Source organism: Mirounga leonina, unplaced genomic scaffold, assembly GCF_011800145.1.
Source record: "Mirounga leonina isolate KUSES-001 unplaced genomic scaffold, KU_Mleo_1.0 Mir_101664, whole genome shotgun sequence".
Taxonomy (NCBI): domain Eukaryota; kingdom Metazoa; phylum Chordata; class Mammalia; order Carnivora; family Phocidae; genus Mirounga; species Mirounga leonina.
The window spans coordinates 11,927,056-11,943,267 of record NW_023270175.1 but is presented as its reverse complement, the minus strand read 5'-3'; the positions used below and the strand labels follow the sequence as shown (position 1 = coordinate 11,943,267).

The 16,212-nt window shown below is 41.0% G+C and overlaps 1 protein-coding gene across 3 annotated transcripts in view; it reads left to right on the top strand.

Moving 5' to 3' along the window:
- Positions 1-7,128: 7,128 nt before the first annotated feature.
- Positions 7,129-16,212, top strand: part of CUL4B (cullin 4B) — a 37,702-nt gene continuing 28,618 nt past the window's right edge. For all 3 annotated transcript variants that reach the window (XM_035008114.1, XM_035008097.1, XM_035008105.1), the window contains exons 1-3: positions 7,129-7,229; positions 7,988-8,533; positions 10,651-10,766. In XM_035008114.1, coding sequence (XP_034864005.1) covers positions 7,202-7,229; positions 7,988-8,533; positions 10,651-10,766 — 690 coding nt within the window. In that variant the 5' untranslated portion in view covers positions 7,129-7,201. The remainder of the gene's footprint in view (positions 7,230-7,987; positions 8,534-10,650; positions 10,767-16,212) is intronic.

Genomic DNA, 16,212 nt, shown 5'->3' with positions numbered 1-16,212 from the left:
CGTGCAGCCCGATGCAGGGCTTGATCTCACTACCCTGAGATCAGACCTGAGCTGAAACCAAGAGTCAGATGCTGAACCAACTATGCCACCCAGGCACCCCTCCAATAAAACTTTTTTTTATAAAATAGGCAGCTGGCTGGGTTCATTCCCCTGATCATCCTTTCCCAAACTCTGCTCTAGTTCATCTGAATTCCTGTAGCATTGTCCAGTATTGTGGTCACATGTGCATCTGCATTATCATTTCTGTCTCATTACCTTATTTCCCATGCTTCTCTCTCCCCATGCCCACTCCCCCCCCCCCCCCCCCCCCCCAATTCCTGAACCAGTAGCCACAACTCCAGCAGCAAGTACAGGATAGGAGTAAGGCCTGGTGCTAATAAGAGGCCTAAGACTTACTGTACTAGATTTGAGACTGGGATGCTGCCTTGATTTCCCTCCTTAACACTCTAGGGGTTTCAGTTAGGACAAACTATTCCCTGAGAACTAAATATGTCTTAGTCTTTCTCACCTTCAGGATTTAAACCTGTACCCTGTTTTCCTTCTTTGTGCCCCCTGCCCCCTCCCACTCTTCTTGCCCGGTTAATTCCCACTTACCCTCACAGATTTAAATTGAATTACTTTCTCTGGAAGCTATTATTTTCTCTGGAAACTATTCTGTAACTCCCCAGCCCCACCTTATCTCGACCCCCCCTCCCATCTTCCTAGGCTGTGCAGGTGTCTCTCTGTGTTCCTATAACAGCTTTTATCACTCTGTCCTCTAATTGTCTGCCTCACCCACTAGGCCAATTGAGAACTGTTTGAGGGCAAGGGTTGTCTTTGTATACTTAGTGACTGGATCATAACAGGACCTCAGGCAAGGCTTGTTCAGTGTTTGTCTGGATTTGGCTAGGAGAAGGAGCTGGTTTCTACCTCTGGTGAAGATCAGCCATTGGCTGAGCATCCAGCTAAATGGACTGATTCTGATTCTCTAGAACCAAATTGCTACTGTCTCCTTGAATGTGCATTGCTTGCTGCTGGGTCCTGTCTGAACTAAATCCAAGCTTGGTCTCCTATTGGGCACTATGATTTGGCTCATCTCAATAAAAGAGTAATTTTTTTTATCCCTCTTTTCTTTTTTTCCTCCTGGTGAGTGGGGCTCTGAACGTCTTTTCCTAACTTGTCTATTACTTGTGACAATTTTATGGCATGTCTCCTTACTAAACTGGAAATTTGGGGAAGTACCATATTTGGGTTTTGAGAAAAAGTGGGTTTGGTTTAAGTCTGTGTGCTTCGTGTCTTTGGCAAGTCATTTTAACCTCCTTCCCTGGGCCTGTTTCTCATCTGTGAAATGGGGATGGCACCTGACCTATCTCATAGTGTGGTTATGAGGATAAAATAAGATTGTGTGTGAAAGTGCTTTGAAAAACTGTAAAATCAGCCACAAATGGAATTTTGTATTAGTTCTGTATTCCCTTATGACATCTAGCACCATGCCTTGCCCAGAGTAGTTGCTCAATACATTTTTGTTGAATGACCAAATGAATTGGCAAGAAAAATAATGCTATTGGTGGGAATAAAGGACATTTAATGGAATCAGGAAAAACAGATCACTTGGCAATAGAAACACCCATATGGTGAATAATTCAGAGTTGGGCATTTATAGATAGCCCCAAATCTACATTCCCAATGTCAGGTCTTTGTTTTGCTTATAAAAAATATTTAAATTTCTTTGAATAAGCTTTTGGCAGCTGAGATAAACTTGACTAGATCTTAAATATGCTGTCATCACAAAGCAGGATTGGCCCCAGGCAATACTGTGAGATCAGCAAAATGTACTCTGAGAACTCTTTCCTTCCTTGATGGTAGCTTTACCCACCCCTCACCCCCATTGCAAGGCCTAGTCCTAGTTCTGTTTACCTCCAGGCACTTAGGACTCTTGTATTATCCTTTGTTCAAGGAGCATTCACCTTAAAGGGTCAGGACTGAGTCTCCCTGGCTAATTTGCATTTGAAAAAAGGAGTCCTAGAGAAGGAGACTATTTTTATCAAAAGGAATGAATAAATAATTGTGAAATTTCAGGCATTAAAGAGTACAAGGGCTTATCAGCCTCATTCAAATCACGATGGTACTTAGTTCACCTACAGCTGGGGTCTCAATCTTGGAGGTATGTAGTTCACCCTGAAAGCTTCTTAGAAATAATGATAATTGAGGCCCTACTCACAGAGATTCTAATTCAGCTGGACTAGTTTCAAAACCTGGGCAAAGGTGGTTTTTTTTAAGTCCCCAGGCAATTCTGTTGTTTATTTGGAGTTGGGAACCACTGATTTAAGCCTAAAACGGCCTTGCTCTTGAGAAAAAGAAAAGCCAAATGCCTTTGGAAGATCAAATCTTAAAGCAGGGTGGGAGGGACTGTGAGAGTCATTGATAAAGTGAAGGGAAGGTTAAAAATAGGCCCAGCAATTCCACAATAAGCAAGTGCTTGGCAGCACCAAAGGAAGTAATCTGTGGCTGATCTAGTCCTCCACCCCAAACCCCCAGGGAAAACGGCCTGGCCCTAACTGTTAGTCCTTAAATCTGCTTTCCAGATGGTTCACAGGTTATAACTGTAGGTAAAATCTCTGAGCTAAGGGGCTGTCTTCAAATGTTTGATGTACCCAAGTCAGTAAGTCTTCAGTTGATATTTTATGTAGAAGATAAATGATTTTGTTAAAAATATGAGGTCTGTGTTCTTTATTTACATTGTACTGAGCACCACGGGTTTAGCATTTGTTATCAGGTTCCTTGCTTTAAACTCTAGGATGGGCAAAGGGTGAATTCACATTGTGTTGCTGGATCATCTTTGCTTAAGCTTTGACCTCCTCGGTCGTCCCCCAGCCGCCCCTTGCTGTTGATAGCATCACAAAGCCCTTATTATGATGTAATGTTGGCTACCTCACCGCAGCTTGGTTTGCCTTTTCTGTGTTTCCCTGCTTCAAAGATGGTCCTTCAGAAAGGCAGATAGGGAACATGGACCACCGTTTACCCACCAGTTGTGTTTTCTAGACACATTCCTAAACAATGCTTGCTGCAGAAACATTTTTAGTATTCTCCTAAGCAAGCAGTCTCTCCTATTTTTAAGGAAAATCCCACCCGTGGATAACAAGGCTTTCGTGAGTGTCTATCCGCGGATGACCCCAGCTCTGAGATGTCTGGAGAAGACTCAGAATCAAGCACCTCGGGGAATCCCCATGATCAAAAAAAGGAAACAGGTCATACTCTTTGTTAGAGACATGATTGCTGAAATAGGGGAATGGACATTAGAAAAACTAGTCGTGCCTTTGTATTTCTTCCTTTATGTGTATATTTACCTTTATAAATAGCTACAGATTTATTTTATTTGCTTGATTAAAAGAATACCAATAATAACTATACTTCATCTGGCAGCACTGTAAAGTTTAATTAATGTTTCTAAGGTATGAGTTGAACTCACAAGATGAAAGATTCTATATATGGAGTATGTGTTAAGTGCCCAATCTGGTTTAGTCTGATAATGGCCATAATTGTATGGTGTTCTACATCGCATGTTTTGATTATTGTGGTTTCAGTGAGTTCAACCTTGAGAAATGTATGTATGTATGTATGTATGTATTTATTTATTTTAAAGATTATTTATTTGAGAGAGCGAGAATGAGAGAGAGAGTACATGAGAGGGGGGAGGGTTAGAGGGAGAAGCAGGTTCCTTGCTGAGCAGGGAGCCCGATGCGGGACCCGATCCAGGGACTCCAGGATCATGACCTGAGCCGAAGGCAGCCGCTTCACCAACTGAGCCACCCAGGCGCCCGAGAAATGTATTTTAATGTTGAGAATTTGTTTAACGTTGGTTGGCAAATGTTTAGGTGTATAGAATATATATGTTTATGCTTTAATTAGCCCAATTATTTGATTCTTGATTTAAAAAGATGTTTTACAAAGAAACATGGAAGGTTTTTCTTCTTTTTAAAGTGGTCCAAGGGTCCAAGAAGGCACAAAGTTCTGGCCCTTACACATCACATAGTAGTATCTAAGTTGGTTTGTGCCACAAAATCTAAATGTTAAATTTAAAAATCATTATTAAAATTCCATATCCATATCAAGATATGCTAAATATGTGAGGATTGACCAAAATAAGGTTGTTAGGATATCAAAAGAGGATTGCTATTAGTGACCAAGATAAAAAAAGACAAATATTTTCCCCACAAAACTCGTTTAAAGATATTTCATGGAAAACTTAAATAGTAAGTTAGACTACCAGGTCATTCAAAGTGAGCTAGCACTCAAGAGCCAAGGATCTGTGCTTTTAGAGCCAAGAATGTAGTTGAATATTAACAAGACTCAGCTATGCTTTATGTTCGTATAAAAGTTTATCTTTGAATGGCAAAAGCAGTTTTCCATCTTTTTGTCCTTCAAGAAATATAATTACATGAATTAGAACAAGCCCCATTTTTTTGGTCTTGAGAAGTCTTTGGTTAAATTGCCAATCCTTCTAGAAAAGGTATCCGTTTGAGCCATTATCAGCTGGCCCATCCATACACCCTTCTAAGGAATATAACTATACAAATTAGAACAACCTTGTTCATTAAATCTGGAAAATTAGCCAGTTAATCCTCCCCTGTAAAGACATGGCATTATTTTAGTCTCATTCAATGAGATATTCAATAAGTATTTACACTGCATTTACAGTTTTTCAGCATCGTGTGAAATATGAGACACAATAAAGGAGGGTTTAATGCTTTAGGATACCTTCCTTGGCTTTAAGAGTTTACAGTCTCATTTTAGGCAGCAAGAACAAAACGGTACATTCAAAGAAGATAGGAGTCCATCTTCCCCCCTTTTCAGCCTCAATCACAGGTCCGTGGCTCTAGGGCCCAAGTTCCATTAGAGCCTTGCTCTCAGCCAATTGTCATCAAATGGCACGAAGCTGATAGTGGCTCAACGTGGTACCTCTTTCTAGGAGGGTTTGCATTTTAACCAAAGACCTTTGAAGACCTAAAATTTTAAAAATAAATACATAAATAAAAAGTGGGCTTTTTATATAAACAGCTAGAAAATGGATTTATTCTTAGAGTTCTGATTTGTCTATCTCAAACTATACAATACAAACTGCTTCTACACCACCCACCATCCCGTTACTCCCCTGCTTTTAAAAGCCCAGCTTGCTCCCTCCTCTCCTTGCTGTCTACCCTAGGCTACAGGGTAGACCAGATTTTTGGCTTTGTGTGCCAGAGGAGGGAAGGAAAAATTCTTCCTCTACCCTTCAAGGTCTTCCATCTGGATTAAGAATTAAATTTACATGAGACAGATTAATAAGAGGAAAACCCGAAGTGTTATTATGTGGGCACAGAGGCCCAATAATGAAATTGAGACCCCCAAGAAATGATTAAGACAGGCAGTTTTTATACATTTTAGACAATGAGACAACAAACTTGTGAGGAATTGACAGGATAAAGAAAACAGGTGTTTGGGAGCTTTAATTAGTAGGGAATTCTAAGCAGAATTTAGATTGAGGTAGATTAGAAAAATGTTTCTGCAGCTTTCTCAGCTTTAAAGTCTGTCTCTGGTAATAAGGATTTTTTTTTACATCTTAGTACAGGGAAGATATTTTTCTTACGGGAGATTTGTTTCTTGCTTTCAGGGGGACAGCAGAGGGTCTTCCTGTCCTTGCACCAGTTGCTTTTTAAGTAGCTTCAATTCAAAATAATCAGTATGTCATTGTGTTACATTTTGGGCAACCTGCCCTTGGCCCCTACCCAGGCACTCTTGAGCCTCATTTTCCTTACTTCCAACCAGACATCTTACTTTCTAGCTTCATTGCACTTTCCATATTTCCATAAACAGGCCAGGCCCTTTCACAACTCCCTGCTTTGCCCATTTCCACTGCCCAGAATGCCTTTCACCTTCTCCCCTCTTGTCTTTTTGGCAATTCCCACTTTGGGACCCAGCATAAACAATTCCTCTGTGAAACTGACTATTCCCAAAATTCCTCCAAATCTCTTGATTCACCTGTTTCCAGAGCACTTTGTACATTTGTTATAGAACTGTTACAGAAATTAGTTTTGAAATTGTCTTCCCCTACTGGCTTTCTCAATGGCAGGGACCTGGTATAGTGTGTGGCATAAAGTCTTTCAGTACATGCTTGTTGAATGTTTCTGAGTTAGAATGATCAACAGGTTGGCAGACCTAGTTTTCTTTGACATTGTGCTGCCCCCCACCATGCCCTCGCATTAAATAAAAACTCCCAGCAGGAAATTTACAAGGTTTATTGTTGCTAATTTAACCAAATTTAGAGGTTTGTCCTTATGAGTAATCCATTTTGAAATTTGAGCTTGTGGAATACACTGGTAGAAAACATTGATTTTTGCCAATGTCATTCTCCTAAAATGTGTTCTTTGAAACAGTATATGAACTAAGATTTAGTAAAAGTGGCTATGTTTAGTCTGTAAATTGCTGGATTGATGACGGAGGAGATCGGGGCTGGGCTTGGTACTGGGAACTGTGTTGTGTGTGTGTATGTGTTGGGGGGAGGTGTTAGTTACCTTCCTGTTTCTTGGGCCTTAGAATGCACCCTTAACTCTGGCCAGCCATCTTAGAAAATGCTCCTGTTAGGAAGGTAAAAAGATTTGCAGCTACATTACTGAGAAAGGTATCAAAACTCAGGCCCTATTCATATTGGGTCAGGGGTGTCCATGACATAAAAGAAACAATTTATAGCTCAATCGAAGCAAAGACTCCTTTTCTTTGTATCTAAGATCTTTTTCTTTTCCTTTCCTATTTTAACATCATGACATTTCTCCTTAGCACCAGGCATAATGCCATGATTATGTTTTCCTCCATGTCGAGTTACTCCCCTTGCCTTGCAACCCCTCCTTATTCCTTTATCTCTTTCAAAGTTTCCATTCTCGGTTCCCTAACTTTTTACTCCCTCCCTTCCTCTCTTCCTCCTCCTCCTCTTTTTTCCCAGCTAGCTCACCCCGCCCCTCACCGTCACCACCTTCCCTCCCCTTCAGGCTTCTTCCCGCTGCTTCTCCCGCCACCTTCCCCCCACCCGGCCCGCCTCGCGTTCAGAAAGCTCCAATCAGGAGCTCGGGAGGTGTCTCGAAAGCCCGCCCCCTCCTCCCTGTCCACTTCTCTTCCCCCCCCTTTTCTCCCTCCCCCTCCCCCCCCAACTCAAGTCCTGCGGACCTGGGGGCTTCGGGATCTGGGCGCTATGAAAAGTGTCTGCCCAGTCACTTCCGGTAAGGGCGCTGCAGCGCGAAGCTCCCCGCGGGACCGTTAAGGAGGGGGTGGGAGTTACCGGCGGGCCGGGGGAGGACAGTGCTGCCAGGGAAGGGGCCGGGAGAGGGAGGGGGAAGGACAGCGAGAGCGAGCGAAGCAGCACGAGCGTCTTGGGCTCCTTAGCCGCCGCTTTCCCGCCGCCTCTCCTGGAGCCAGCTCCCCCGCCCCCCGGGCGCCTGCAGTGCTTCTCTCCACCCCCCACTCCCGAGGACAGACGCCGCCCCTCCCTCGTCGCCGCGTGACCGGAAGTGGCGCCATCTTTAGCCTCTTGTGCTATTGACAATAACAAGCCCTGGTTCTCTCCCCCTCCCCCTTCCCCCTCCCCCCAACCACGGCATCTCCCCTCCCAGAGAGAGGGAGAAAAGGAGGAGGAGCTGCAGCCTCACAGACTCACTGAGTCGCTCCTGCAGAAAGGGGGGAGAGAGACCGAAAAGCAGGGGAGGGGGACGGCACTGCCGTTTACCTGTCTGCCTCCTCATTCGCTCTCCCCCCTCGTTCGGCTCACTCCTGGTGTCAGCCTATCCGCCTTCCCAAACCCTCCCATTCCCCCGGTGTAGCCCCCCCTTCACTTTCCTTCTCGTCCTCTGTGTTTCTCCTCTCTTTCTTCCCTTCCCCCTCTAGCATTGCCACCTTCTCTCCTACACGCACGCAGGCATATAAACGTAGATTTTTGATGCTCCTCTGCCTGTTGACCCCGCTATTTTCATGTTTCCAACAGGTTTTTCTTCCCCCAATCCCTCAGCTGCTGCTGCTGCTCAGGAGGTCAGATCTGCCACTGATGGTAATACCAGCACCACTCCGCCCACCTCTGCCAAGAAGAGAAAGTTAAACAGCAGCAGCAGTAGCAGCAGTAACAGTAGTAACGAGAGAGAAGACTTTGATTCCACCTCTTCCTCTTCTTCCACTCCTCCTTTACAACCCAGGGATTCGGCATCCCCTTCAACCTCGTCCTTCTGCCTGGGGGTTTCAGTGGCTACTTCCAGCCACGTACCGATACAGAAGAAGCTGCGTTTTGAAGACACCCTGGAGTTTACTGTAGGGTTTGATGCGAAGATGGCTGAGGAATCCTCCTCCTCTTCCTCCTCATCTTCACCAACTGCTGCAACATCTCAGCAGCAGCAACTTAAAAATAAGAGTATATTAATCTCTTCTGTGGCTTCGGGGCATCACGCAAACGGCCTAGCCAAATCTTCTACCACCACTTCTAGCTTTGCTAACAGCAAGCCTGGCTCTGCTAAGAAGTTAGTGATCAAGAACTTTAAAGGTAACCAAGGCCAAAATCCATAATCACCTACTAAGGATTTGACACTTGAGCGGTCACGTGCTCTATTTATGTTAATATATTAAACAGTATAGAGGTAGCCTAATGTTTTATGCATAATCAATGAGGTGGAGGGAGGTCCTTTTTTGGGTGGAGGGTTCATTTTCCGGGGGTGGTTAGTATTCTTGTGCTGAAGCATACACCGAGTGTTTCTGTGCAGTATTTTGATGTCTGGCTCAGCTTATATCTAATCTGTTACTCATTATAACATTGACAATCGGTATGATTGATCTGGATTATACAGGTGAGAAATTTGTGTTCTAAAGAGGTTTATTTATTTCAGGTGCATGGTGAGCCTTGGCACTGCTGGGATTTTTATTTTTATGCTTCAGTAGGCCACATTTTCTAGTCCCTAGAAATGCAGGTAGCAGTGGTGATCTTTTCATGCTCAATGATGATTTATAGTTAGATTTATAATGTTGCATCCTATATTCTTGAAACTCATTGTGGAAGCAGTATTTGGGGAAAAATATTTATGATCTCTGCATTTCTTTCCAAAGGTAGGGTTTGGAAGTGAAAAATACTGTATACAGAGAAGTAGTAACTCTGTGTACCACTAGTCTAAAGATAGGAACAATTACTACATCTATTTTTTTTTTTTTCACTAAAATGGGTTTTAAAGTACTGACCTGCAGCTTTTAGGAAGATTTGTTCACTTTATGTTTGAGATACATGATTGAGAGTATTATGAATGCATTGATGCATATAAAATCAACAGTTTTTTAAAAACATAATTGAGCTGAATTACTTTTTTCTGTTGACTGTGTTTCTCTTTTTCTGACTTAGTTTTTCAGCATCCTTAACTGGCAGGTAATAGATGCTAAGATGTTTATTAAATGGAGAAGTAAATGAATGAACTGAAGTAATATTTACCAGATAAGTGCCTTGTGGCTAAATATTAGTATTGAGAAAATTAGATTCTCAATGCTTGCACTTTCAACATTAGTGTGGAAATCAGGAATATGCTCTGTTTTGTTTAAAGCAGAGGGTTATGGTGTTTATTTTTAACCTTCTCTTTTTTTTCCTATCACTCCTCTCCCATCCCCAGGTTCTTAAGAGTGTTGTAATCTTTCTGATTTAATAGTAGACCTTTCTGAAGTAAATGTGAATTTTAATTGGCTAATGTGTTCACTGCTCCAGTCAAAGTATATCAGTTTAATAGCCAAGAATTTTTAAAGGGATGAGCTATGATCCTAATTTCATTTGCATACTGGTTTCTGAGGTTTTGTTTGGGTTTTTTTCTTTCCCTCTTAAACTAAAAATATATCACTAAGGTATTAGGATGTTTTAATTAAAAAAAAATACTCATTGCTGGTCAATGAAGTTTAAAGCCTGGGTTAAGATAGTCCTTTCCATTCTGAAAATGCTACATAGGTTCTGGAGTTATTTGGATGTTTTAATTTTTTTAAAATTTCACTCTGCTCATTGATGTAGTTTAAATTAAAACCTGAGTTAAGATGTTTCTCTCCATTTGTAGATGGTGCATAAATGTGAGGGTCAAACAGGCTTGGATTAGAATCTCAGTTTTGCCATTGATTAGCTTTGATGACCTTGGGCAAGCCTTTCTAAATGAGTCTTCTAGCCTCAGTTTTCTCGGTTGCATGATAGGGATAAATAATACCTTCCTTAGAGCATTGTTGGGGAGATTAAGATGTTTGGAAAGTACCTTGTGCATAGTAGACATTCAGTATTTTAAATCTCAGGTGCAAAATTCACGTTGACTGACTTAGGTTTTACATGTGATGGAATAAGATCAGGATTGTTATTTTTTATCTGTGATTCTTGAATTTTTATTTTTTGAAGCAATACAATCAATTGAAAAAAAGAAACCTCACCTTTAATTCTAATAGGTGAGTCAAAATGACTTAAACAGTATTCTGGCATTTCAAATTTTCTTTATGCTAAGCCTAAATACAGTAGCTACTTTAATATTTAGATGTAATAATTATAAAAATCACAATTTACCCTTAAAAAGCAGTAATACTATTATTGTACTTTAATGGATCCTTCCATTACTATATGCTACATATTCTGATATCAACCTTGTACATATTATCTAGATAAGCCTAAATTACCAGAGAACTACACAGATGAAACATGGCAGAAGCTGAAAGAAGCGGTGGAAGCTATCCAGAATAGTACTTCGATTAAGTACAATTTAGAAGAACTCTATCAGGTATGTATTAATGTGGATAACCAGATTTGGCTAGCATAAATTGAGGTAGTATGTAGATGGATTTTACTTTGAAATGAGTCCTTATGTAGACTTTTGGTTTCCTTCTAGTGAAAATTTCTTGATTAATTTATGCACTATATTTTATAATCAGACTACACATTCTGACGTACTCTGACATTCTGACAAACTATGAGTACAGTCATGTTGGTATATATTGGGTTTATCTTGGACCCTTCTGATTAGGATTTACAGTGAGGAGTACCTTGGTATAATCAAGGTTTTACCTATAATGGAATCCTACAGCCCAGATCCCAAAGATGATTTCTGGTGACATGTCATTCTGTTATGGTACTTCTTGCTAAATGGTGTTACTCGCCTATAGGAAAGGCCTCAAGAAATACAAATGTTCTCTATACTTTATCCTTACTCCTTATTAGCCTTTTGCCATTTCTTTTTCTTGCTGTTTATGTTTGTTTTATTTTCTGGGGTACAAGACAGTCCTTAGCCAAAAAATGAGCATCAGATTGTAGTCCATTGACTTGGTCTGAGGTTCAGGTTTGTTTCTTTTGCTTAACAAATGGGTCTATACTTGAAGTGTTTAGTTTAAATGTACTATTAAGGGCAATTACTGATTTAGACTGCTTAGTACCATGATATTTTGCCCTACTGTATTTTTTTAGAGATTTTATTTATTAGAGAGTGCACGCATGAGCGGGGATTGGGGGGGAAGCAGAGGCAGAGGGAGAAGCAGACTCCCCGCTGAGCAGGGAGCCCAATGTGGGGCTCCATCCCAGCACCCTGAGATCCTGACCTGAGTCGAGGGCAGACGCTTAACTGAGCTACCCAGAGGCCCCTGCCCTACTGTATTTTGGCTGCTCGGCAGGGAGTCTGCTTCTCCCTCTGACCCTCCTCCCTCTCAAAGTAACTTCAAGAAGTTACTTTCCATTATAGCATAAGCAGTTTCATATAAAAAAAAATACTTAAGAGTCCCAATAGCTCGTGCTTTTTTTTTTTAAAGATTTATTTATTTTAGAGAGCGACGGCATATGCTATTGAGCAGGGGGGAGGGCAGAGGGAGAGAGAATCTCAAGCAGACTGTAACTGAGTTTGGAGCCCGACCCCGAGATCATGACCTGAGCCAAAACGAAGAGTCGGATGCTCAACCGACTGCGCCACCCAGGCACCCTTTTTGTGTTTTTCATATTGATAAATACCTTGTAAGAAATTAAGTTGGTTTGATTTATCAGAATTTGTAGTTTTTATCTATTCATTTTAGTTGCAGAGGTGGTATGGTAATGGCAAACCCTGGATTAGGAGTCCGAAGACAGATTTGGGATCTTCTTTTGGCGCCTATTACCCTTCTGATCTTGAGCAAGAAACTAGACCTCCCTCAGCTTCAGTTTCCTCCTCTGTAAAACAGGGGAAAGAATACTTGTCCTCTCTACCTCGTGGGGTTGCTTCTAAGAATCAAATAAGATGTGAAAAACAACTTGAATCACTATGTTACAGAAATATAAGATGATGTTATCACTAGTAAAGCTCTTTCATAAGTCACAGTGTGGCTTTTTCACTTGTAATAAGTCAATTAAGATCACCAGTTTCTGTTGCTGTGAGAATTGAACGAGTCGGTGCATGCAAAACACTCACAACGATGCCCAACAGGTAGTAATAATGTTATACAATGTAACCGTTGTAACACTATGTGTCAGGTAGTAGTAGCACTAAGCTATTAAGGAGAAGCCCCCTTACTTGGCTATGTTGGTATATTACATATGTGGCTCCTGAGTTGTACAGTAATAAAAGTAGAATTATGGAATTAGAGTTGGAAAGGCCGTAAGAGATCATGTAGTCCGATAGCTTTTCTTCATATAGTGCAGGTGGTCCTCTACAAATTAGGTTTATCTTTTATTATCTTTTAAGCATTACAGAAACCCTTTGTGAAGTAGACGGGGTAGTAGTTATTATTCCTCTATTGATGAGGAAACTGAGTTTCAGGGAAGTTACGTAATGTGCCCAGAGTCACACTGAGATGCCCAAGTTTCAAGTCCAGTGCACTTGCGCTCCTATGCTGCTTCAGGAATACGCCGCAGCACTTCGAATACCTCTGTAGTGCGGTGTGAGAGGCCAGTAGTTTCACTTGAGGGAAAAAATGGTCCTCAAAGAAGGTAATTTTTTTCCTTCATGTATATGGTGTTTATTTGGATACGGTGGTATACAGCGTCTTTAGTTTCAATAATGTTATTTTATATGTTTTATATTTATAGTATATTGATTGTGATTGTTAATGAACCCTATTTACCTTGAATATTTTTCTAGAGCTTTTGGGTTCAAAAATATTTTTCCTGATAAACTGATTCTGTTAAATTCTTTTATGTTTCAAGAGTTCATAGCTTGGATTTTTTGTTTTTCATTATCTTCTACTTCAGAGTTATTACCTGCTATTGTTCAGTTGCATTTCTACAAATATATAGATATATTTTAAAGATTTTATTTATTTGAGAGAGAGAATGAGACAGAGAGAGCATGAGAGGGTCAGAGGGAGAAGCAGACTCCCTGCCGAGCAGGGAGCCCGATGTGGGACTCGATCCCGGGACTCCAGGATCATGACCTGAGCCGAAGGCAGTCGCTTAACCAACTGAGCCACCCAGGCGCCCCTGTTCAGTTGCATTTCTTTAGCCTAGCATCAGTGTTACAACTTTTTACTCTTCTGCACTTTTCACAGTACTTTACTGTTTCTGCTATAATAAATTCAAAAGCATTTGTTTCTAGCTCTTTTGTTGTTTTTGACCTTAATTTTATAAATGCTCCTTTGGATCGTTCTCAGAAAGTTTATTTTGAGATGTTCAGGTTTAAAAGAGGATACAAAGAGGGCGCCTGGGTGGCTCAGTTGGTTAAGCGACTGCCTTCGGCTCAGGTCATGATCCTGGAGTCCCGGGATCGAGTCCCGCATCGGGCTCCCTGCTCGGCAGGGAGTCTGCTTCTCCCTCTGACCCTCCTCCCTCTCATGCTCTCTGTATCTCATTCTCTCTGTCTCAAATAAATAAATAAAACCTTTAAAAAAAAAAATAAATAAATAAAAGAGGATACAAAGATAAGGGAGTAAAATTACTTCATACCATCTGGATTTCAGGTGCTTGTTTAATTTTGACTGGTTGAAATGTAAATGAAAAGTACTCTCCTAAAGAGGGGGTAGGGGAGGGAAATGGCCAAAAAAAAAAAAAAAAAAGTACTCTCCTAACTCTCCTAAAATTGAAACTATAGGAGTATGTAGTATACCAAGCAGAAGTTCACCAAACCCCTCATTCCCCCATCCTACCCTCTGTCTCTGAAGTAAATGCTTATTTGGCATATGTCTATGCAGAACTTTTTTCTGTGCATGCAAAACCGTTATGTTTTAAATCTTAAGCATGGAAGTCCCTAGTGTGGATTGCATGTACTGCCTCCCTAAGTTTTTAATTTCTAGAAAAGAACATGTGGTTCTGAGTGCATTTGCAAGAAACAAATGTCTTTTAAAAGTGATTTTTTAAAAAAGATTTTATTTATTTATTTGACAGACAGTGAGAGGGAACACAAGCAGGGGGAATGGGAGAGGGAGAAGCAGGCTTCCTGCCGAGCAGGGAGCCCAATGCGGGGCTCGATCCCAGGACCCTGGGGTCATGACCTGAGCCAAAGGCAGACGCTTAACAACTGAGCCACCCAGGCGCCCCGTTAAAAGTGATTTTAAATAAGAATTGTGCTTGAGTTTAAAAAATTATCTTTTCTAGACAACCTTGAAATCCTAAGTATGAGGCAGTGGTTAATGTTGTTTTGGTTTGGGGGGATTTTTTTGTTTGTTTGCTTGTTTTTGATTGACTACAGATAGTATGGTTAAGCGCACTGACTTTTGATTTATCAGCCTGCCTTAGATCAGAGATCTGCCACTCATGATAGTTTTGGGCAAGTTACTTCTCTAAGCCTTGTTTTCCTCATTTATAAAATGGGAAGACCAACATTACCTATATGGCAGGGTTGTTGAGCTGTAAACAAAATACTACAAAAACTACTTATTACAATGTCTGCTACTTATTGGTGTCATCAATGATGATGATAATAAATGAGTCTTTTAGAAAGATACCTTTAGGGGCGCCTGCGTGGCTTAGTCATTACGTATCTCCTTCAGCTCAGGTCATGGTCCCAGGGTCCTGGGATCGAGCCCCACATCGGGCTCCGTGCTCCGCGGGAGGCCTGCTTCTCCCTCTCCCACTCCTCCTGCTTGTGTTCCCTCTCTCGCTGTCTCTCTCTGTCAAATAAATAAAATCTTCAAAAATAAAAAGATACCTTTATTTTAAGATTGTATTTTATTATACAGCTCTAAAGACACACATGTTTTAAAATTCTAAATCCACACTGGGCCAGAACAGCTGGCTGATAAATAGATTACGTTCCAAATATGTGTCAGTAGACACCATTAGCCAAATTGAAAAAATAATAGAAAAAGAGAGGAACTCTCTAGGAACAGTGTCCTTTACTTCTTAAGACTGTGTCTTGTTTTTTACATGTGGTATCTTATAATCATTGGAATTTGGAGTATTTTAAATAATGGGATCATTTTCCTCATGTTCTCAGCCTTTGTATAAGTAGCTGTGTCGTGTTTTTAAATCAGCTACTTTTTTCTGGAGCTGGCTGGTTGTTTATATATGAAAGTATAACATTTATTCTTAGTATAAATGTCTAGCTATTTTCTTTGAAGGCAAGCCTAGTCCATACTTCAGTTCTGATGGAAATAATTTTATTTATTATTAATAATAGGAACTCTTGTTTGGTTAGCTTTTTGTGAAATAAATCTTAAATAATGGCCTTTTCTAGTAATGCTTCATTTATCAAGTAGATGACCGCAAGACTGGAAGCAAATAGTGTGTCCACCTCAGTACAGGTTATTACCCATTGTAAAATCTGGTTGTTGAAGCAGTCAGAGGTTACAGAAGAGCAGTTAGGTTCTTAGCAGAGATGATTAGCTTTTGTATTCTATGTATTTTTTAAAGATTTTATTTATGTATGTGAGAGAAAGAGCGTAAGTGAGAGAGAGCACAAGCCAGGGAGGAGAGGCAGAGGGAGAAGCAGACTCCCCGCTAAGCAGGGAGCCCAGTGTGGGGCTCCATGAGGGGCTCCATGAGGGACTCCGTGCGGGGCTTGATCCCAGGACACCTGGACCCCTGGACCCCAGCACCACGACCTGAGCTGAAGGCAGACGCTCAACCAAGTGAGCCACCCAGGCGTCCCTTTTGTATTCTATATTGATAAGTAGCTAGTTGTGTTTTATGTGAGGTTATTTTTAATTGTTGTCACTCTTGATGTTTTTTAAGTTTAGTCTATCACATCATGTAGTGCTTCTCTCTTTATTTAGTACTCAGTATTATCCCCGCAATTTAAAAAGTGTGCAACTACAAATTCTTAGTCCTTGGTAATT